A 24046-nucleotide genomic window follows, 5' to 3' on the forward strand; every position below is an offset into this window, starting at 1 on the left:
CCAACATGAGGCTCAGCTGCTGGTTTAACTCTTTGTCTGGCACAGACAAACATCTTCACACCCCAGAACAGGAGTTAGACAGTGACCCATCTCCCCCTTCATTGCCCATTCAGGCCCTCAAACACTTCCCCTCTGCCATGTATAACCATTAATGTACTGCCCCTTGGGCTGCACTGTCTATGGCTATTGATCAAACAGCGCTCCCAGCGCTAATTTAGTGCCCATGATACATTCTGTCATGAGGGAAGCAGGAAGGGAGTATTGATTCACGTACAGTTTTGCTAAGGGCGCTGCTGCAGCACCACTCTACGACAAGGGTCTAATTAACTTCCAAACCTCTTAGAGCACTGCATTCAGATTTGTCCTGGCTCTGCTCTCTTTTACACTTGCAGTGTTTCTGCAGCTTAGTGTGTTACCAGTAACACCAGTTGATGTGGTTCAGCTCCAAGTGCGGTCATCCATTCTGAAAATACTGTATATATATTGATGGTGCTGGTAGGCAGTTTACGTAAATATTTGTATTAAGCCAAAGAAGGCTATGCATACAGTATATTGTTGTGTCAATGCTCATTTTCATTTATATTAAAGAATAAAGAAATATAAATATTTAACTTAAATAAAAACTGACAAAGAAATAAACGGGTACATACTAAATAAAGGAGACATAAAATAAATAATAATCTATATAAAATAAAAGTCTAAGACATAACATAGGAACATAACTCAGATAAGGCAGTCTTAATTTCCTGCCTTTATCTTCCCCCTTAGTCTTCCTTATCTTCCTAAACCTCTCCTCTTTCCCGGTCCCCTACCCTTCTTTCACTCATTTACTCATTAAATAAAATGAAATAGTGTATAAGTATAGGCTACAACTCAGGAACGTCTATGTGCAAGGTGTGATATGAGGGGTTGCCAAATTGCATTATATTGTGGGAGTCTGCCCTTTAAAACATATCTTATCCTTTCCAAATGTAATGTACTGGTTAGATCTCATAGCCACATTTTAGAGGTAGGAACTGTTGTTTCTTTCCAGGACATAAGCAGTGGGGTTTTTTTTGTTTTGTTTTTTGCTGTGATCAGGCAATAAGAGAGGAATTGTTGGTGGGCTGTGGTGAGTCTTCTTAATGCTTCAGATACCAAGAATAATTAATTAATTAAAACACCAAGACTAATTAATAAAGGTTCTGGGTCTAGTGAAGTATTAATAACTTCTGATATGTTGATATATGCTGTGTATTTTTACCTTGGAGTAATGGAGTCTATGTAGCATTTTAAATTGCACAAGACAGTGTCTGGCATTGTTTGAGTATGTGTTCGAGACTGTCTGCCCATATGTTGTCTGGTATTACGTTACGATAACATGTATGGAGGCACCAATAATGTTGTTCTTAACAATTCTGAAAAGTTGTGTTCAATGTTGTACACATTAAAATAAAATTAAAAGAACAAACCACCAGAGTTAAAATAGGATGAATAAAGCAATAGACAGGGCTGGAAAGTGTTTTTTGCTGTCAGCATGTCAGCATATCAACCATAAGTGTGAGTCCTAAATTCTCCCCTTGCTGAAATATTTTGTGATCAAATCATTGAAAATGATTGAAATAACTGATTTCAGATATATGTGGCACAAGAGTCCAACTGATAAAGCAGTTTTGATAGTTACGTGGAAAGAGTGAAGCACTATGCTATGCTGCCACCAAGTGACTCTCTGAGGTAATAATCCAGATGACACTGTTTGCCAAGTTATTCACTGACACCAGAGCAAAAGTGATTTTTATTTAACAAAATGTTAGACACCACAAATCACAACACAGTTCAAAATATGATAAAAAATAGTAAGAAACATACATTGATATGAAAAATCAACATTCAATTTGGTAAAAAGACAGTAGATTAGAACAAACACAAACATGAAACATGAGAAAACACATTTGAGTCTTGAAATAAAATAAATGTCTCCCCTTACAAATATATGGTTGTTTTGCATAAAGTCTGAATAAGCATGTTGCCTGTTACAGTGTGTGAATGTGAGAACACTGCAGGTTTGTGGTCACTTAATTACAGTGCAATAGCATGAACCTGTAACAAATTACATAACAGTATTGAGTCACAAATGTGAAATGTGCTCATGTGTTATGAAACTAATCTGTGAAATCAGAAGGTGTGCTATTTGGTTGAGATGAAAACCGACATTGTTAGCACATCATGGTACATAACCCAGACTTTGTACATTTCTAAACAAGGTGATCACTGAAGATGTTTTAAAAGCATAATTATGTTAATAGCCCATTACAATTTGTATTTGGTTCATATTAAAAGTCCAAATACTAAAAAGAATAAACAGCGACCTATTATGTTGTAAAGGTTTTTCTAAATCAACCCACGCACTTTAAACAGCAGATACAATTCATGATAAAGCAAAATAATGCAGCGTACAAAAACAACATATACAGTATGCCACATCCTAAATAGATGTTTTGTTTGTCTAATTAAATATATATTATCTAAAAATAAAACATATTCATGAAAGGCACTTGAGGCAGGTAACATTAAGTTCCATGACACAGATTCTTCTCGTGAAATTTTCAAAAAAAGCCCCGGATTTATTATTTTCCTAAACTACAGTTTAGTTTCTTGCACAAATATGTTGCATGTTGACCTTTAAATAGTGATAAGTTGTAAAATGCATGCATCATTAATGAGAAATATCTTAAATTGTTCCTTGCGTCATTTTAAAATCATGTTTAGATGTTTTGAGCTTTTTTTTTTTTTTTTTTAAATCAGAGCATGTTTTCAGTACTTTGGATAAAAGGCACTCCAAAATGAGGGTTTGTAAGACTGAAAAGGTCAAGTGCGCACTGTAGGGCACACCATTTTACACAATCTTGCATGAAAGTGTGACTTTCCCATTTACACATATGTCCAGTTGAGGCAGTTCATAATACATTAACCCAACGCTTATAGTTCCAACACTGACTGAACCCTTTTCTCCCCGTGTTAGACAGAATGTAGACTTTCAAAGATCTGGTACAATCTAACTATAAACTCATCCTGCTCTCAGAGGCAGGAGGGTCAATCATTAAAAAAAAACATTACTTAACATTGTACCATCTCAAAGTTAAAGCTTGAGTTAAAATAAATGATGTTTCCACAAAAGTGAATTTTTTGGCTTCCTTCTCTGTTAAGAAGTGTGGGATGAAACAGTAAGTGATTAACTGCAGGTTTTGGGTCAATAAAATATGGAGCACCGAATGGAGGGTTACCAGATTACCAGAAAAGTGTTGCCCTCCTAAAGATTATCTGCCCTCATTAGCCCAATCCAATTATAGAGATAGATAGAACAAAGGTACCACCACCTCCAAAATAGTTGAAAAATAATGTCAAATGCATTACTGAATAATAAAATTAACTCATTCCTCAAACTGCAGAGATCAGACAGAATCCAAGCACTGATTCACCCTCATTTGATCTCAGGACACATGGGTATAACATTAACCTGCTGCCCTGATCACATGAAGTGAACACTAGTGATGGTCAAATGAGTCTTTCTGAAGCTTTGCAGCAAATTGTATTGGGAAAAAAAACACTTTGAAATCATAACACAGCACATTTGAGAGCGTAATGTTATATGTAATGGTTCTGTTCATGCTTTTTTAAAATTTATTTGAACACCTTATGCACCTTATGCTTATGTGTGTGTCAAGGTTTTTACCATTACGTTAATGTTGTTCAAGCACTGGAAAGTTATGCAAATCACATGTTAATATATTTCTGAACACAAACATTTAAATGTCATTGTCTGCATCTCCTCTTCTATTCAGGCTCAGGCACAAGCTGTGCCCACATTTGCAGGTCACCTTTTTGGGTCCTGAACTTGGTCCTCCTACCAAAATAAGACTATGTCTAGCCTTTCAGAGGTCAAAACTAATGATGCATTCAGGCAGTCCACGTCAACAGCATAAAGTCAAACATTTCTAAATTTGCACCCAGGCAGCTGCCCTCAAATGACAATTGATGTGTAAATACCAGAAAGAAACTAGATCAAGTTTCATAACAACTGAGTTTAGATAGCTCCAACTAGCCAACAGGGGTAAAGGGTAATGGTAAATATATCTATTTAACTTCTCTTTTTCTGTTATGTCTTGGGATTAACATCACAGCCAGGCTGCTATCAAGAATAACAGTGCAGAGGTTATGTCTAGCTTCTATTATTTACACTTTGCAGTGTTTTTTTAATTGGTCTATTCCAGGTGTTGGCCACCAGAACCAAAACACCTGGCAAATATGATAAGGTCATTTGACGTTTCTCAACTTCACAAGTAGATGAGGATTGTCTGAGTGCTACATTAAACAACAGAACAGCAAAGTGTAGCACAGGTTTAAGGGCCACAAAGATAACACTGGTTGTGGCCAAAGAAGGCTGCATTTCCCTGCTGAATTTGGAGGAGACTTTCAAATGGGACAGGCCTCTTCAGCCCCTTTGTGATTTATTTGATCAAGAAATGAAGCCTTTAAAGGACTCAGTCAAAGTTAATAAGCTCCCGATTGCCTCTGCCATAGATGAGTAATGCACTCTTACACCACATGAACTCACTGACATTTATCACATTGCAAGAGAAAACGTCACTGCATACACCAGGCATTTTTTACTGATTAATAAACCAAAGGGGAGGAAATAATAATTTAAATCCTTGGTTGGAATGAACACCTGTATAGACAGGGCACATGATTACATCATAGTTAATTTAATTAAATTAACCTTTAGTTGGTGGACAAAATCTTAGATCATTATACACGTTGTACAAGGTAAAGGGGTGTTTTCATGCTGCTGAAATCAACTGCAAAGATTAAGTGTCTAGCTTTTAAAGTAAATGTACAGTGGGCTTAAGGGTCTGGCCTTTGGTAGAACAAGTAGGATAGAAATATAATTTTATGACAGAAACTTAAAGACTGTGTATCTCAGGGTAAATACAGTTCTTTACATCACTAAACAGCACCATTCATTAAACACCCTATCACAGGGTTTGGTATGTAGAGACGCACCGACATGGCTTTGGCTGTATTCCTGGTCATGCCACTGAAGTAAACAAGGTTTCAGATGCCGGGTTGTCTAGGTTTCGTTTTTCCGGCAGGGAATCCTCAGCATCCAGGTCTATTTTGGAAATCAAAGCTGTTTTAAGTCTCTGAGGGTTGGAGAAGGCAAAGGTTTAGAAACAAACAAAGAGAAAAAGGGAACAATTAGTAAAATGGACTACTCTGTAATACCCAATGGCAAAGACAGAAAGTACAAATCAGCTAACTTATTTCTTATCTCCGAATATTAGCCATGTCCCCGACTCTGCAAATAGCTCTCTAATATCTCTTGTAAGATCTGCCAGTGGCTTGACTGTATGGATGGCAATGTCAGTCTATTAGTCCACCACTTTGGTCCAGACTAAAATATCTCATCAACTATTGGATGGATTGCCATGAAATTTTGTACAGACATTCATGTTCCCAAGAGGATGAAGTCTGCTGACGTTGATGATCCCCTGACCTTTCACCTAGGTCACCATCACATTTGTAAATGGATTGCCATTAAGTTTGGTACAGATATACATGGGGCCCAGATGAAGAATCCTAAAGGTGTTCCACTGACTTTTTTACATAGCACCACCAGCATGTCAAAGTTCTCACTTATCCTGTAAAATATCTCAACATCTACATGTTGGATTGGCACATTTTGTACAGACATTCAGATTCCCAGATGATGTATTTTAATGACTTAGGTGATCCCCTGACGTTTCCTCTTGTACCACCATGAAGTTGACATTTTTGGTTTTTAGTGAAATGTCTCAACAACTATAGGATGGATTGTCATGAAATTTGGTACACACATTCATGTTCCCTTCAGGATGAATTGTAGTAACTTTTCCTGTATACCTGCACAACTATGACATTCCCATCAGCCTCAGCTATATATACCTTGTGTTTTGTGCTAATTAACAGATGTTGCATGCTAACACTCAAAACTAAGATGATAAACTTTATACCTGCTAAACATCAGTATGTTAGCATTGTAGCTGGGTAGTGTGCTCTCAGATGATAAAAAGCAAATAAAAACCACTAAAAACGCCTTTTGCCCGATTTCCACAGTCATTTGTCTGAATCATGAGTCTTGTACTCACCTGAAGAAGTGAGCCTTTGTTGTTATAGATCTCTTGAATGGCTCCAAGTGGGATCCACACTATGGAGACCAGTGAGATGCCCCAGCCTGCCCATTCAGCCCACACTGGGTAAGTGTACTTCCCATAGTGAACAGGAGTGTACTGGACAATGCTGAAGATCAATATACACTGTGTAGAGAGAAGGATAGTTTTAAAACTATGTTAAATAACCATCATTATTAATATTATTGTACTGATAATGCTAGGGGATGATTAAGAGGAAATTTTATACAGACAATTTAAACCTCACCAGCACCAACATAGGACAGAGCAGCAGCCAACAGAGACGAAAGTAGATGTTTGGAGTTTTTCCTAGCATCCTCTTGACCATGAAGGAGATTCTTGGGACACCTGATGGAAAACACACAGTAAACACTTGGAATAACCATTAACAGCTAATACAGATTTCCTTATGATGTGGATATGCAAGATGTTTAGAATTCAGTTTGATAAATAACCAGCCACATCAAATCCTGGTGGCTTAGACATCTAAAGCATTTACCACAAACATCTGGGTTTGTACGTATGAACTTTATGTGGATCTTACCAAAGATCCAGCAGACAGCTACGACTTCAAAGAAAGCCAGGAACATGAGGGAAACCACAGCGGTGTAGTGGTCCATCAGCTGAAACACGTAGATACCTCCCTGTGCAGGAAGGAGAAGAGAGAGAGGAAGAAAAAGACCAAAATGATAAAACAACTGTCACTAGTGATACAACTGTTACCACATGTAGGCTACCAAATATCCTCAAATATTTTATTTATAGTTTCTCTTAGAAGTAAAAGAGTTTTGCTGTTACATACTGTACCTTGGTAACATGAGGAATCCCCAGCATAAAACAAAAGACGCACACAGCCAGGGCCAGCAACTCTTCTCTCTTTAGGAAGCGCAGAACGTTGGGGCCAAATTCATCTTTTATGAACGTTATAGCGACCTCAACTGTGGCAAACTGTGGCACACACAAAACATTTACTGTGTTTATATTAGTAATCCCATTTGCTGTGTAAATGATAAATGGTTCCCTCTTGATTTCTTATGACTTTGTAACATTTTTGTATCTTTGTTTGAGGTGCAATTATGAGGCTTTGCAAACAGCTGAGTAACCATGACTACAGAGATGGGTGTGAAAGGAGTTAAAACACATATTGGTTGTCAGCCAACAGCAAGAGCTGTTTAGTCATATTATGAAATGAGTGGGTTTAAATATGAATGTTTAGTATACAGATGGACAGCAGATTTTGACCATCATCAAAATTTTTATGTGTCCATAGGCCTACTTTGTTTTATGACCAACTGCCTGAAATTACAGTTTTTATTTAGTTATGATTTGCAAATGTTAGCATGCTAACACGCTAAACTAAGATGGTGAACATGGTGTTTTACCTGCTAAACATGAGCAAGCTAGCATTGTCATTGTGAGTATGTTAGCATGTTACGTTAAGCACCTCTGTGCATAAGTACAGGCTCACAGAGGTGTTAGCATGGCTGTAGACGCTTGTTATTTAGCCTTGTTGGAGGGTGTGTTCATCTGTTAGCAAAGAGCAAAATGAATGAGTTATCAATCACCAAAACTCACCTAGATTATACTATAACTTAACAACTTTTGTACCAATATTTAGCCGGACCATTTTAGTGAGCAGTGAGAGCATAAACTTATCAGCTATTTGAGTTATCAGCTCTTCAGACTTACCCGTGGCATGTAAAATAGTTTAATATATCAGTAAAAATACAGGGGGGAAAAATTTAAGGTCGTAATCACAGTAATTCTGATGCACATTTGTACATGTATGCTAGTTGGAGTCTGACAGTCAGTTACGGTTAGCGGCACTTCATTTATTTTGACCACACAAACCTCCTAAATTGTATGTAAGTAATCATTTCCATATCCATGGCCAAAAGATGTACGCAGTTAGGTAAACAGTTACAGAGAAACAATCAGCCTGAATGTGCACAGTTGTGGTAAGCGGCAAGAAATCTTCTGTAATTGTTTTGTCTGCATTAGCTGAGTAATGAAGCATCCGCTTTGCCAGTTTTATTGATAGTATGAATGTTTCCAACAAATACAAATTCAAATGTGCAAGAGCTCAAATTTGTTGCTAAAAATACAAATTCAAATGAACAATGCCCCAGTGCATTCATCTTTACAATATTCCCTATTTATATGAGTGTTAGAGATGTTTACCTGGCTGTCCAGGCCCAGACACAGCAGCATAAAGAAGAACAGAGGGGCCCACAGTTGAAAGACAGGCATGGTGGAGAGGACTTCCGGGTACACAACAAACACCAAACCAGGACCTGAAACATGATACAGTAAAGGTGTTATTAGTACAATAAGATGTAAATGTACACAAATGTAGACAATTCAGACTGTTGCACTTCTATTAACCGAGCTGCAATTTAAACCTGTGTTGTGTGGAACAGATTATATGTTCCACACAGTGATAGTGATAGTTCAACATTTTAGAAAATAGGCTTATTTGCTTTCTTGCATAGTGTTAAATCACAAGATTGATACAGCTCTCATATCTGTACAGTAAATATGAAGCTGGAGCCAGCAGCCAGTTATTTTAGATTATTTTAGCATAAAGACTGGAAACAGGTGGAGACAGCTAGCCTGGCTTTGTTCAAAAAGGTAACAAAATCCACCTATTAGCAACTCTGAAGCTTAAAATGATTAAAAGATTAAAATGTTATATCTCATTTGTTTAATCCGTACAAAAACCGAAGTGTAAAAACGAAAATTCATAATTTTAGGGGGGTTATGTGCCAGACTATTACTTGGTCGGGAGCCCTCCCCACTACTGCCTGTCAACTACCAAGAACTGCACTTCGGTTTTTGTACAGATTAAACAAATTTGATAATACGTGTTTATGAGTGAGCTTTAGAGGTGCTGGTAGGCTCTCTTTGTTGTCCCCCCCAGTTTTCATGCTAAGCTAATCTAACCGGCTGCTGGCTTTAGCTAAATATTTATCATACGAGGATATTTCCCATATTTCTTAAAACCCAACTGCTACTGTACACCCAAAAGAACCTGCAGTTTAAATAGTTAAATTTAGTCTGGGGATCACTATTTTTTTCTATTTTAGTCTAAACCCAGGTTTTGTTTTCTAGAAATAAACTGAAAAAAATGCCACTAGAGGTCACTATATGTGGAGTTTAACTAAAGATTGTATAAAACAATGGGTTTTGCAAAGTGATGATCGTGACCATTTGCTGAGGGAAATGAGAAAACTAAACCTACTTCATCAAATACACAATCACTACATGACATCCCTTTAAATCACGTGTTGCTGACATCATAGTACATTTAACTTCAGGTTACTGAAGCCAAACAGTTTAGCTGAACCTTTTCTAAACAGCTAAATCGGTGAAATATCACTAACACAATAACAGCCCCATGTAGTTTGTTTTCACAGCCACTAGTTTTTCCAATTACTGGTTGAATAGGCTACTGAGATATTGCAAGACCAGTTCAGGTTCAGGTTTAGGCTTAGTGCCAGACATGAGGTGTTAAAGAGCACCATGTGATACGATTTCATGCCTCTCCCTGGCCGAAGAAAGCAAAAAGCGACAGGTGGTGCCTTTGTTCAAATTGCTCATTCGGACAGAGGTGTGCTGGAGACCTTCAGGATCTCGAAGATAAACTGGAAAAGACCACCAAGACCAGCAGGGCGAAGAGTTCAGATGACCATTGAGTGAGTATTTTTGTCACCTAACACTATGTTTTGGCCAACAAAGTAATAACTAATATTATAGGCTAGGGGGGTAACTTATTCCCACAGACTGGGCGATGTTGGACTAATGTTGTAATGCCAAGGGACAGTCAAGAGAAACTGTGTGAATGTTAAGCCTAATTTGATACCAACTAAATAACGAGAGTAGTAGGTTGGATGCCAGTGTTCTGTCGATATATTATATCTATCGAGATGTGCTACTTAACGGTTCTGCGCATACACATGACCCACAATCTCCCTGAAATTTTAAATAGAGATGTTATAATATAGTATTTCAACATTCTCCCCATATTCTTACAGTATACATGGAGTGAGTAGTGGTGCAATATAAAATAATTCTGAAGTGGGAGCATTATTTGAAAGGGGATATTGGTATAATGAAATATGCTACCCCTGAAATCTTAAAGATATTATAATAGAGTATCAAAATATGCTCCCCATATTCTTACAGTACACTTAACACTGTTTGTAAAAAACATAAATAAAGATGTCATAATACTGTTGTTACGGACAGAACAGACCAGAGACACAGTGAAGACACAGGGATCGTTTATTGATACACGAAGAGTATGAATGGGTGAAATGGTACTGATACCGTCCCTTTACTGGAGGTAGCGGAGCTCTGGGCTAATGCTGATGCACACAGGAGAATGAAGAAACACGAGACCGGAAACGGGAGCGATACACACGGGAGACTGGAGACATACAGAACCAGGAGCTGGAGTGACACACACGGGAGACTGGAGAAGACAGGAGCCGGGGTAGAAGTACCGGATACGAATAGGTAAGTCCGTGACGTAGAGGATACAGGAGAAAGGTGTTCTGTCTAAATCCTAACGAGACCAGACCCTGACTGTGGTGAGGAGCTGGGTTTTATAGGTGAGTGTAGTGCTAATTGATTGCAGGTGTGTACGAGGTGACAGGTGCTTGGCATTAGTACTCAGGTGAGGGAGTGCAGAGTGAAGGGGAGTGGCTGGAGAGAACATAACAGACTGTGACAACTGTGAGAATTATACCTTTATGGAATATACAAAACTGGAAATGGAAACACATAAGGTAGCATTTTTTGACAAGGCAGCATAAATCATCAACACCGGTAACTGTTTTTTCATGTTGCTTTTTGTGGAACTTTATACTGCACCTCAGTTGGTTTTAGCTTTGTTGTTATATGGAAGCCAGCCACCAGTATGTGTGTGTGTGTATATGTGTTGCTGCTGTATGTAAATTTACTTGATAGACATGACCTGAAGGTAACAATATAGCTATGTGAAAAAGAAATGGTCAAATTCAGGAATTAGTTTACTTAGCATCGGCTCAGAGATGTAGTGGCCCACTGGGTGGGCGTCAGAAGCTCGCACACAATGCATCCTGGTACATGTAGGCTCTGCCGGCATGGCTCTGTGAGCAGAAGAACTTTGCATACTTGGTCAATAAAGCACGCACTAAGGAATTAATTGCTTCAATTGACTACATTTACCATCAACACTGACTGGACATTCACGTAAAAGGTGCTGAATTTTCCCTTTAAGCTCTATGGTCAACAAAGAATGAATGAGTTATGTCTAGTGGTGGAAGATGGTACTGGATGGTTTTACCTTGTAAATAATTTATCCGGTGCGGACAACAGAGTTTGGGATCTATTTGTATGTCCATCTTTATTTCTGTAACACCCTGTCATCATTTTATTCATCACATCAAGTCTACAATTCTGTCTTCTTGTTTAGTTGCTTAAAATAAAACAAAGCTAAGAGATTGTGGTGTGATTGTCTTTCCAGGCTTGATACTTACCATCTGTAGCTATGTTGTCCACTGGGAGGTTATGTATATGAGCCATGTAGCCAATAGCTGAGAAGATCACAAAGCCAGCCAGAATACTCGTGAATGAGTTGGTAAATGACACAATTAAAGCATCCCTGGGAGAGAAGGAGGTGTCAAAACAAAGGTACTAGATTATGAAGCAGCCATTTGATCATCAAGACAGCTGTTTTCAGTTGTTCTACTAAATCAACAAGCTCTCAGTTTATTAGAAATTATTGTAAAAATTGGAAATGAAAGTAAAAAGTGTATCTGGCAGGTAAATAATGTAGGGTAGTTGAGGGTTTCTGGTCTGTTTTCTGCATCCCACAGAGAAGCTGAGGCCTACTATCATGGTTTGATGGTTTATGGTTATTTCCTGTTTTATTTTGAAAGACTCTCCTTCCCTCATGTGTCTGGTAGTGTTGCTTCCTGTCTGTTTGCTTTTCCCACCAGTTCTGATTGTTTGCTCTGCCCTGATTAGTCTCACCTGTGTCTCCTTGTCACACTTCACCTGAGTGTATTTAGTCTGTGTGCTTCGCTTGTCTCTTTGTACATTGTGTCAAGCATCCTGGCTGTTGTTTCCTGTGTATCATTGAACTGTGTTTGTTTACCTGGATCTCATCTACTTTTCTGGTTATTGGACTTACTGTGTGTTTCTTTGGACTTGGGATTGTTTGCCTGCTCCTTATGGATTTGTTTCCTGTGTTTATGGACTGCCATAAACACAGGTTTTGATCTCTAGATGTCCATGTAAGCCCTTTTGTTTCTATTAAATCATTGAACTGTACCTGCTCAGCCTAAGTATCTGCATTTTGGGTACTATTCCCTTGTGTTCCCTGTTTCCCTGCTTTGCAAACCACAACACCTACATAGGTACATATATTTTAACACCCCTCATCTCTAGTTCTAAGTAATGAAACAAGTATTTCTTAATTTCCTGTCAAACTTTCTCCATTTCCTCCTGGTCGGCTATATGGGTGGCAATGAGTTTAGCTGACGATTCGTTTCAGTTCTCTGCAGAATGGGAGTAACCTTTCTAGAGAGCAGCTGAAGCGTATAGCCACACAGTAAACAGAAAATGTAGCTTCTTCCATAAACAATTTGTCCTCTTTATTTGGAAGCTGCTCTTACAACACAAAGCACTGCTGTTCAACTCACAGCACATTGTCAAGTTTATAGTGGAGGGTCTTTTGTGGTAAAGAGTCAATATAATGTATTTTTAGTCAAGTGAATCAGTTGCATTTTTGGAAGTCTGTGATTGTGCCCTAATGTACACTGAGGGAACTAATAAGAAATCAACATTGTTGGTTAGTTAATTGATAAGATTATTTCCCTATTTTTTTTTTTCTTCATCTTGTTACAAAATGACTGCTGCCAACATGTTTGGGCTATGCAGTTTAATATCCCTTTCAGACTCTCCCAGTTGATCCAGAATGCTGCGGCACGTGTACTGACAAGAACTAGAAAAATAGATCATATTTCTCATATTAGCTTGTCTGCACTGGCTCCCTGCAAAACAGTAGAAAATCCTTCTCTTCACCTACAAAGCTCTTAATGGTCAGGCACCATCGTATCTTAAAGATCTCATAGTACCTTATTACCCGACTAGAACACTGCGCTTCCAGAATACCGGGTTACTTGTGGTTCCTAGAGTCTCCAAAAGTAGAATGAGAGCCAGCTATCAAGCTCCTCTCCTGTGGAATCAGGTCCCAGTCTCCACATTTAAGAGTAGACTTAAGACTTTCCTCTTTGATAAAGCTTATAGTTATCGCTGGCTCAGGTGAGTCCTGAACCATCCCTTAGTTATGCTGCTATAGACCTAGACTGCCGGGAGACTTCCCATGATGCACCTCTCCATCTGTATGCATTCTTATCCCATTAATGTATGTTACTAACTCAACATTTTCTTGCTCCTGTAGTTTTGTGCTTTCTTGTCTCTCTCCTCTCCTGTTGCTTTCAGCAGGTATTTCTGCCTCCGGAGCTGCAGAGTCTAGATCTATGATTTCAGGCCACCTACTGCCCCCATGTTCCTGCTCAACACCAGCTGCTACAATTATTAATCTTATTATTATTCCTATCTTTATAACTATTTTTATTACTACCACTACCATTCTATTACTTTAGAGAGTACAGTCTAGACCTGCTCTTTATGGGATAACTTGAGATAACTTCTGTAATGATTTGGCACTATATAAATAAAATTGAATATAATAAATAAAAACATACAACAAAAACTAAACCACATTCTGCTACACAGTCAAAGACACAGTACAGCTTTTCCAAACAGAGAATATGAAATCTACCTGAGAATGTTGTTGTTGAACTTGTTGTAACTAGCCATTGAAATCATGGAGCCAAATGCTATTCCAATAGAGTTAAACACCTGGGCAGCTGCATTAACCCAAACCTATGATGGAGATAAAGAAGAGTATGAAGATTAACTTTAGTATAGTTTCATTTAATTTAGTTTTAAAGGCCCCCGGAAACTTATTTTTTTCAATCAGGTTTTTACTCTGAATAATGCGGTCCTCCAAGAACAAAACATTTTCCGCCAAAGTTGTCTTGGTTCATTCACATTTCTGTATCTGTTTTTAATGTGGCTCTTCTTACTGGTTTGAAGTGGATGAGACGTAACACGTGATGTCACGCGTCTCTGTGCACCAATCATGATTAAGCAACATTTAAATCATAATGTCATGACAGTTGTGGAGTTGTTTGCTGATGTTGCTTGCACTGTCAGTCAAATCTTCTGAAACTACACCCTAACAGTTGGATTTTAGAGTGTTTTAGCAGTGGGTTTTTTTTTTTGGTACACATTTTGTATAGAGATGTACCAAAAGATCTGAAATCATGCTTTAAATGTATGTGTTCTTTTTCAATGTGCAGGATCACTAATGTTTACATTTACAGTACTAAACCTAAGTTAGACTATTCTCACCTCAGTAAGTATCCATCTTACTTGTTCTTGTGCTATTAAGGAGTCAAGAAAGACCCAGCTGTAGCCGGACCAGACTATTCTGGGAGATTTGAAGTTCCTGCTCTGGATCAGTGGGAAACTATCAGTTTAGTTTAGCTTTCTGTCCTGAAATTCTATTTTCCTATAATCTTCAAAGCCAAACTTTTCACTTACTAAGGTGTCCTGAGTACATCCTAAGTGATTTATTGAGTTCATTGCTGCATGACATCTCTCCCTCTTTCCTCTTGCAGTACTGGCTTTTGTTGAGTTTGAAGCTTGAGCAAACACAAGATAAAAGCCTATACTCTAAAAAGAGAGGCTTAAATCTAAGAAAGTAAATGATATTTGCATCCAATTCCTTGCTCTCTGACATATACAGACAAGTTAAATATAAAAGTGATACCATTTATCATTCTCTACTGTATGAGATAATATATTTGATTTCAACATCTAAAAGTTGGTTTCAACTCTCTGTGCTAACATGTAACTGAATTCTTAGCCTACTTTTTGATGTTATTTATTTATTAACAGAGTCTCACCTTCACTTGAAACAGTTTGCTCCAGACAGGTGTCACAAAGTAGAGGATACCATTCTTGGCTCCAGGAAGCTGCACATTATTAATGAGCAGGGCAAACAGGATGAAGTATGGAAATACAGCGGTGAAATACACAACCTGTGTGACACAAACAGTGAAAAGCAGAAACGGATCAATGTGTGGGTTTGTTATGTAGGTGAGGTTGCCACAGAGTTGAGTTGTGGCCTTTTTTAGTGACACCAGTGAGGATGATTTCTGTTTTGCTTCCATCCTTTTACTTCATCAAGGAAATATCTCAATTTGGCCAAGTCAGGTGAAATTTCCAGTTGATGAATTACTGTAGACTATATCACATACAACTGTATAAAGAACCATGCATTTTTGCAGGAAACCCAATCTGCCTCCTTGCCTATAAACCTCCTTGTCTTTATCTCTGACATTGCTGAATTATAAACATTATTACTGTGACAAAATGTCACAGGACAGAAAGTTTTCAAACAATGAACAATTAAATTAAAGAATGGGACTGACACAACATTAATTATAATCGGCACTATGCATAAACACATCTTGCAGAAAAACAGCCATTATTCTGACCTTGCCAGTGGATTTGACTCCTTTAAAGATGCATAAGTACACGATGACCCAGGAAATAAGGAGACAGCCAAAGAGTTCCCAGCGAAGGCCACCAGCTTCTTCAATGCCACTGGTTTTCTCTAGAAGCCTGTGACTGGAAAAATGGAAAAGGAAGTGTGAAATATACAAACAGCAAGTGATTCGCCTTATTGTATCCTTAAAGCCCCTGAAGACTTTGTTTCAAATCTTAAGGATTTCTCCTTAATATCAAATACCCATGACTAAATGAGCAACAATTTAAGTTTAAATCAGGAAAAAAAAAAGATTAGGTTTTATTAATTAAGAGTTTAACACTCAAAAACTCAGCTAATCTGCTTCATCAGGATTGTGCAGATGAGGTTTGATCAGATTTACTTGACATTGGCTTTATCATAAATGCACAACCCTACAACTGTCAACAAATTTGTTAAACCCTGATTGGTGTACAAAAGTACATGACTTTTTCCAGCTTAGCCCCACACACTTCCAACCAGTGAGAGGAACACAGACAAAAACAACTACAGAAATCTCTGTAACATTTTATAATATGGCCCGCAACGTACAGCGTAATTCTTCGCAATTTTTGTTATGGAGTACAGTAAGAAGATGAAGTTTCTTCAGTAAATATAGCTGAACTGAAAACCAGGAGTGTCCATCACACAGTCAAGGCAGCTGTAGAAGCTGATCAATTTTATTCTGTTCTGTCCCAGTGCATGACCTGTGTGGCTCTCAAGGTTGGTTACGCTCATGTACCCTGTAATATTAGAATAGGTACCCAGTAGTTAAAAATAACTACAGCACAAGTTCTCATTAGGTTCCTCCCAAATGCCAGATTGTTGTTCAGTAGGTCATACTGTACCCTGTAATAATACAATAAGTACCTGTTAGTTAAAAAATACCTACAGTATAAATTCCCAGATTGTTACCCCCTTATTCCCTAACTTTACATCTTTCTCCCTTATACCTACATGTATATATCGGTACTTACTCTACTGGCACACTGTTAGTACAAATAATTACACTGTAATTTGGGAAGCATTATGCTGTACGTTGCGGGCTGTATCATAAAGTGTTACCAAAATCTCTCATGTGAAATAACCAAAACTTGTGCATAAAAGTGTGTGTTCATGTAAGACCCACATAGCTCCATAGTAAGAAGATGATAAAGAAAATAGGTTTTCAGGGCCTTTAAGAAAAACACCACCTGATTTTAGTGAGGGCTGCTTCCTCCAGTAAATGTAAAGAGAAAAAAAGAGAAAAAACAGTATACAGAGTACTGCCATAAATAGTGTAAAAATATAGATACAGTATATTTTCTGCAGATGAAAATGCAGTGAACTACTCTCACTCAAAGAACTGTTGGCTGGCAGACTGGAGGTGGGTGGTGTTGCCAGGGAAACCAGCTGAACAGTTTCCGACAGCATTCCAGGTGTTGTTGCAGGACTTCCAGGGGAGGGTCACGCCGAACGAGTTGAAGAGATAGAAAAGTGCCCAGCTCATGAGCACATTGTAGTACGTGGAGAACACAAAGGAGATAACAACTGTGGCCAGACCAACACCTGCAGAGTGACAGGTAGGGAGGGGACACACAAAGTGAGAGACGACTCTACAAAAATGATGCCATCTGTGGGAAACTCTTTACATCTTAAAACTGTTATAAAATCACTCTCAAAATCCATATTTGCAGTGAAGTGTCAATTATTTAGGCCCAGGATTATAATTATGGGTATGGTCTATATCTCACATGAAGATAGACAACAGAGAAGAGCCAGTATCACGGGGTAATCTCTGGTCAATGGTGGCCAAGATGAAGTCAAGCAAACTCGGCCACAGATAAAAGGCATTCCTGGAGCTAAGGATTAAAAATTCCACTGTGTTACGTGGCCTGTGAAAATAATATCTTTTGACCACCTGAATAGAAGTGAGATCAAAGTCCTCCAACAGATGTAAATTATTCAGTCTTTTAACACCTGTGGTTCTTAGCTGTGTTATCTGATTTCAGGTTGGGGTTTCACCTGTCTCCTCCTCAGAGAATGACTCAGCTAAAGAGCTTGGTCTCTGTAGAGCAGGTAGGGTCATTATTTTGCTCAAGGACACTTCACTGGGCTGGACAGGGAGGATTAAACCTGAACAATTTTAAATACAGGAAAGTATCCTCGATAAGACATTTTTCACTGTTTCTTTCTTCTGTATAATATGTTATGTGTTATTTCTGGAAAAACAACACAACTTTTTGTACTATCTGACACAACAAAAAGAACTGCAAACCACTTTATATTCTGATATCAATACTTTAAAACACTAGTTTGACATTTTGAGAAACATGCTTATTCACTGATTTGCTGAGAGTTAAATGAGAAGCTCGTTACCACTCTCATGTGTACGGTAAATATGTAGCTGGAGCTAGCAGACAGTTAGCTTAGCTAAGCACAAAGACCGGAAACAGGGGGAAACAGCTAGCCTGGCTCTGGTAACAAAGCCAAAGGTAACAAAATCCGAATACCAGCACCTTAAAAGCTCACTAATCAACATGTTACATCTCGTTTGTTTAATCTGTACACAAAGGGAAATATAAAAAAGACAATTTGCTGTTTTACGAGGTATATGTGCCAGACAATTTCTATTTCAGAACCAAATTTCCTGGAGTCTCAACTGTTTGCCAGGCAACTGTTCAACCAGGCCAAGAAATAGTTCCGCACATAACCCCCTGTAATGGCGAATGGTCATTTTTACACTTCATGTTTGTACGAAGCCAAGCTAGCTGTTTCCCCCCGTTTCCAGTCTTTATGCTAACCTAAGCTGACTGGCTCCAACAACATATTTACCATACTGGTTAATCAAGTGATATCGATCTTCTCATCTAATTCTCGGCAAGAGAGCAAATAAGCGCATTTCCAAATGTGGAACTACTCCTTTTTCTATAAATATTCCTGATCTTTTGATTCATGCTATCATTGCCATCTTTGTTATCTTTGTCATTTGAGAATGATAAATGTTTTATGACTAATGGCAACAAAAACACTGTCTTTGAATTAAATGGCTCTCTGTTTTTCAGTAGTATATAAAAACTTCTCCTCCTGAAAACATTTTTTTATACTTGACTGGAATGCCATGCTCCACTGGATTCAGTGTCACTATCTGGTAAAATGGAAGGACTGAAGGGCTGAAAAACAGCTCTGTGTCATCATAATGACAGAACCAAAGGAAACCCTCTCTGAGCTGCCGGATCAGCTAGAACCACTGTGTATGATCCACACTAAGCGCTCCTTCCTTTGTGATTGCCTGTTTGCCTCTTTCACTCTACAAATCTAGCTGACATGGTTGACTGCTCCACTGGTACACCAGACACACTCCAAGTGGGAAGATGATGCATCATTTCAAACTACCAAAACATTACAGACTGCTGGACTCAAAAACAAGGCAGAGCAGACAAAGATGGAGGGAATCAGTCCTGTCTCTTCTTTAGTAGTTTATTATACCTCACCTGTCTACTAGATGCCCTCACTGAGACAAGTGAGACAGTCAACAAAGTCCTGAATTTAACCCTGCTGTGATTAAGCATACTGCAGTAAATTAAACATGAGCACATTTGATGATTTGTGATAGATATTTGTGGGCATCTAAATCACAGACCACAGGTACATCACAGCAAACTGCACTGAGTTGTTGCACAGGGAAATCATTCAAAAGAACATACAGAAAAAACTACCTGCTTTTGGACCTTGTTTAGCACAGAGCATTAACCAGGAAGAAATGAGCGATAAATCAAGTGAAGGACCCATACGTTTTGACCGGGAAGATAATCTCTGTCTTTAAGGAGATAAGAAAACTATGGAGAAAAAGCTGAAGTTAGAACAAGACAGGCAGCATTTTCAATTTACACCCATAAGTACTGATTGTTGATGGCTGGGCTCTTGTTTGATTTGGACAGGAATCAGTTTGATGAGCTGCCAGGTGACTGCCAGTGCTCTCTGAGTCTACACATTTCAGTTCATTCATACGTTTGATTTACAATTTTTAAACAAACAGTCCTTTCTACTAATGTTTACAATGTGTTTAAAGAACTAATATAGACTGTGAGAGCACATCTTCAGTCACCCATATTTGACTTAGTCATCTTTAAAATAAATACAATTTATGGATATTCAGTTCGTGGTTCAGTTGATTTTAGTTGATTTTTTGATTTCTTTCTTAATGATATGAATTTTGTTCATTCAATTCCAGGGAATGTACAAATTCAATAAAATTCAAGATAAATAAGTCAAAAAAGACCGATTGAAATGTTTGGTTAACAAGTTCTCACCCATCAACATCTGAAAACAATCAGACAGAAAAGGGCTCCAACATGCAGCACATACATCTAAACTGATCATTTTAATAATAGAAAATGTAACAATATGTAGTCTGGATTTGGATTTTTCATTTAATTAAGTGCAGTAAGTTCATGAGAAAATTGTGAAAATGTTCATGCCCTATCTCATTGGCAGACATAAAATGATACAATCACCTACAGGTGTCAAACTGCACACATATTATGATTTATGAAAAGTATACTCACTGGCTAGTAAATATCAAACTACTGACGCAGCCCATCCAAGTCTGAAATGAGTGAATTGTTGTAATGGTGATTGTGCAGATTTGTTACAACCTGAATGAAGATTTGTCCTTCTCTAAAGCTTTTTTCTTTAGGTGAGACACACCAGTAAACTGTGAGCCCAGGATGACACAACAGAAATGCGACTTTACTTGAACAATGTAAATTAGAGGTATATTTTAATTTGCTGTATAGATGAAACCACGCCCACTTCTGTATGATGAAAGCCTTGACAGCTGCACTTTTTTCATGGAAACCGCACTCTTTTATTCCTATAAAACACAAGATGGGTGCATAGTTTATGTGAATAGTTTAAATTCCCCAGACAGTCTCGATGACTGAACAATGACTTTGACAGCATTGGAGAACCTGTACTTGATGAGCAGTAAGATTGACACACATACTGAATTACTTCCCTTCAGTTGCCCTCATGCCAATAAGTTTTTGTGTGATTTTTTTTCGGGCATTTTTGCCTTTATTGGACAGCTGCAGAGAGAGACAGGAAAGGCGAGAGAGAGAGAAAGAGAGAAAGAGAGAGAGAGAGCGAGAGAGAGAGGATGACATGCAGCAAAGGGCCCCAGGCTGGAATAGAACCCGAGCCATTGCGGTAACCATAACATTGCCTCATGGCCTTTGAACTGACTGCATTCCAGTTAGCTAAGAAAGGAGGCCACTTCCTCTCACTTTAATATTTAGCCATATAGGCTAAAGTTATTATTATCATGAAGAAATGTCTCAACTGCCAGTTATAACTTTCTAAATGATAAGCTAATAATGCACATAATACAGCCTCTATGCTTGACAATAAACTGTTAACTTGTAGTACTAAACACCAGACACTCACTGAACATATAGTTAGGAAATAGCACACTAGCTAGCTAATTCTTGTCTCATTTGTGGTCTGGTAAACAGTAAATTCATCAAATTCAGTGCCCTATATCGCTATTTTCTAAGCTACTGTAGCTGTCACATTTTGCTGGACCTGCGTGAGCGCGGTTTCCATGGGAACGCAGCCGTCGAGGCTTTCGTCATAGGGAAGTGGGTGTGGTTTCATCTAAAGTTGGTTTGAAAAACGATAAACGCGTGCTCGACACAGCAACTTTAAACTATACATGACTACTGAATGCCCCCTCAACTGAAGAGTTGGGCTTCATGGCTGGAGACAAGGAGGACATAGCAAAGAGGAGGAGTATAATGTTTGGTAGGACAAACGAGTTGTCCTTGTTTTTCAGTGTACAACCAGCCAACTCCTGAGGGGATAGAAGTGCGTCTGCACTGGCTTTTGAGCAAGACTGTGCAAGATTTAATTGCATTCCTTCCTTTAGAGAAAAATGTTTGTTTGATTTTTCTTTATGCACCTCTGAAACAGCACATATGTCATGTTTGCTATTCTTTTTTCTGACAACCAGGTGTTAATGGGAACAGCAAATACACATGGGTTTTTGTACAACTACCAGTAACTATCACCAGTGTCATGTTTATGACTGAAACCCAAACATGTGAAAAAATGGAGTAAAATTCATCAGATGTTCATCCCTGTCACATGAGAGACTTCAGCCTGGAGAGTCACTCACCTTTTAACAAGGGACAGATTTTGGCGAGAGCATGCACAGGCCCTAAACGAGTGTACTGCCCTATAGCAAACTCCATGAAGAGCAGAGGAATGCCACACAGGATCACCATGACGAGATAAGGGATCATGAAAGCACCTGAATCAGAAGAACAGAGAGGAACAATGGGTGGCTGTTACTGATAATGGTGCCTCGAGAGATACATACAATGTGGTAGCTGCTGTGTCATTGTTTAGACAAAGCACTGTATAACAGGTTTCCACGTGGTTGCTAATGACTTTATTATTGGTTGATACATTATTAATGCTTGACAACTCACTAATAATGTTGCATAGTCTGTTACCTGTTGCTGATGCATGTGTAAAACACATTTTACTTTGTCTTTATCAATCATTCAAACTTTATTTGTATAGCACCTTTTATACAGATTAGTGCAGTTCAAAGTGCTTCACACATGACTGACAACATGATAATAAGAGTTAATAATAAGTTTTAGATAAAAAATTTCAACACTTTACAGATCGATGAGTCTTTTAATCCCAAAACACATCCCATAGACTGCATAAGGAAAGGACTCATCCCAAAATAATACATTTTAAATAGGACAGTCAGAATAGTAGGTAACATAGCCTAGTTTTCCCCCAGACGTCCTTTTTTGTGTGCCTTTTCATGAACTTAATGTCATTCTTGGACATATTATTGGTAAATTACATCATTATTCATAAAGTACTGTTTTAACATACACTCAGTGTCCACTTTATTAGGTACACATGTACAATCTATAGCAATTCAATACAATATAATGCAATCCAGTACTAATAGTACTAATAATTACTGGACTGCATCATATGATTATCATATGAATTTTGGTGGCTATAACTTCATCATTGGGAACACGTTTGCATAATATTTGTATCAGTGACAAAACATTTCAACCTAATCCACCTCTGCTGAAGGTTATTTTGCAAATCAGGATTGTTACAACGGTTCAGCCAACATCCTTGACCTCGACAGTCTTACCTCCACCGCTGCTGTAGCACAGGTAGGGAAACCTCCAGACATTGCCCAGTCCCACCGCGTACCCCACCGATGCTAGGACGAACTCCAGCCGCCCACTCCATGTGGGTCTCTGCACTTGTGCTTCCGCAGTCCTCTCGGCGAGCACTTTGAGACCCAAGGGCTTCAGAGCATATTCTCTCTCATCAGAGGGTATCTTTGAATTTTCGGCACCGACCTCCATTGTAGTTTATTACCCATGCGAGTAAAGTGACGGTTTTTGTTGTCACAGTCAGACGGTGCATACATCCGAAAAATAACAAACCCGGTTGAATTTAGACTAAACCAGTCGCATCGATTCCGTTCAAATGAGTCATGCCGAGTAAATTATCTTGAGGTATAAAGCTTCTGATTCTCTAATCAGATCCACAGTTAACTTCCTCAACGTCTGTTACTTAATAGTGATTCACGATTTTCAATGAAAGCCTATATTTTGTCATTAAGACAGTACGGAGAGCCTACAACCCAATGACCGGCAAAACGCATACATGCAAAGCCCACCACGTCTGTTCCCCATTCTGTCAACTCAGTCTTGTGTAATGTGACATGAGCGCAGGTGTCCTTTCCCAATTCTCACTGCGCCGGCTTCCGTCAAGCTGGAGAGGTTTAGGTACGCCTCTTTCCAAAATAAAAGCCGAGCTGAACTTGTTATGCAAAACAGACGTGTCACAAGGATGAACTTCCAAAATGTCCAGTGTTTGCGTTGGAGGCAACAAAAATATAAATTTTGTCCATGACTGCGCTTTTTACACGGGTGAGATAGTGACTTTTTGTTTAGCACCATCAACCCTTAAATCACAGCACTTTGTGTGTGGAGTTGGCATGTTCATCACATAGGAATCTAGGTATGATGGTTTTCGAAGAAGACATACATATAGGCCAACCTCAAAATGTGCAAATTAAGCCTGTCGTAGAAAAGGTTTCAGTCATAGTCATCTGGACACTGTTTTCAGAATCATAGATAACATAGATAGAACA

At 38.5% G+C, this 24046-nt stretch overlaps 1 protein-coding gene across 6 annotated transcripts; it reads right to left on the reverse strand.

The window, feature by feature from the left end:
• Positions 1-1734: 1734 nt before the first annotated feature.
• Positions 1735-23634, reverse strand: si:ch211-225b11.1 (uncharacterized protein LOC561694 homolog). Of its 6 annotated transcripts, XM_044196430.1 has the most exons (14): positions 22016-22114; positions 20406-20446; positions 19557-19676; positions 17196-17406; positions 15830-15962; positions 15236-15370; positions 14044-14147; positions 11732-11856; positions 8391-8503; positions 7017-7157; positions 6754-6853; positions 6457-6557; positions 6168-6335; positions 1735-5183 (listed from the first exon to the last, which is right to left on the reverse strand). In XM_044196430.1, exons 3-14 carry the CDS (start codon positions 19627-19629, stop codon positions 5070-5072), a joined length of 1518 nt encoding a protein of 505 aa, XP_044052365.1. In that variant the 5' UTR covers positions 19630-19676; positions 20406-20446; positions 22016-22114; the 3' UTR covers positions 1735-5069. The 6 variants fall into 6 exon arrangements, with proteins under 6 accessions (XP_044052365.1, XP_044052362.1, XP_044052361.1 ...); XM_044196427.1 differs by lacking the exons at positions 19557-19676; positions 20406-20446 and adding an exon at positions 23033-23633 and having other exon boundaries at positions 1735-5152; positions 22016-22150; XM_044196426.1 differs by lacking the exons at positions 19557-19676; positions 20406-20446 and adding an exon at positions 23033-23632 and having other exon boundaries at positions 22016-22150.
• Positions 23635-24046: the final 412 nt, after the last annotated feature.

Source organism: Siniperca chuatsi, linkage group LG5, assembly GCF_020085105.1.
Source record: "Siniperca chuatsi isolate FFG_IHB_CAS linkage group LG5, ASM2008510v1, whole genome shotgun sequence".
Classification (NCBI taxonomy): Eukaryota; Metazoa; Chordata; class Actinopteri; order Centrarchiformes; family Sinipercidae; genus Siniperca; species Siniperca chuatsi.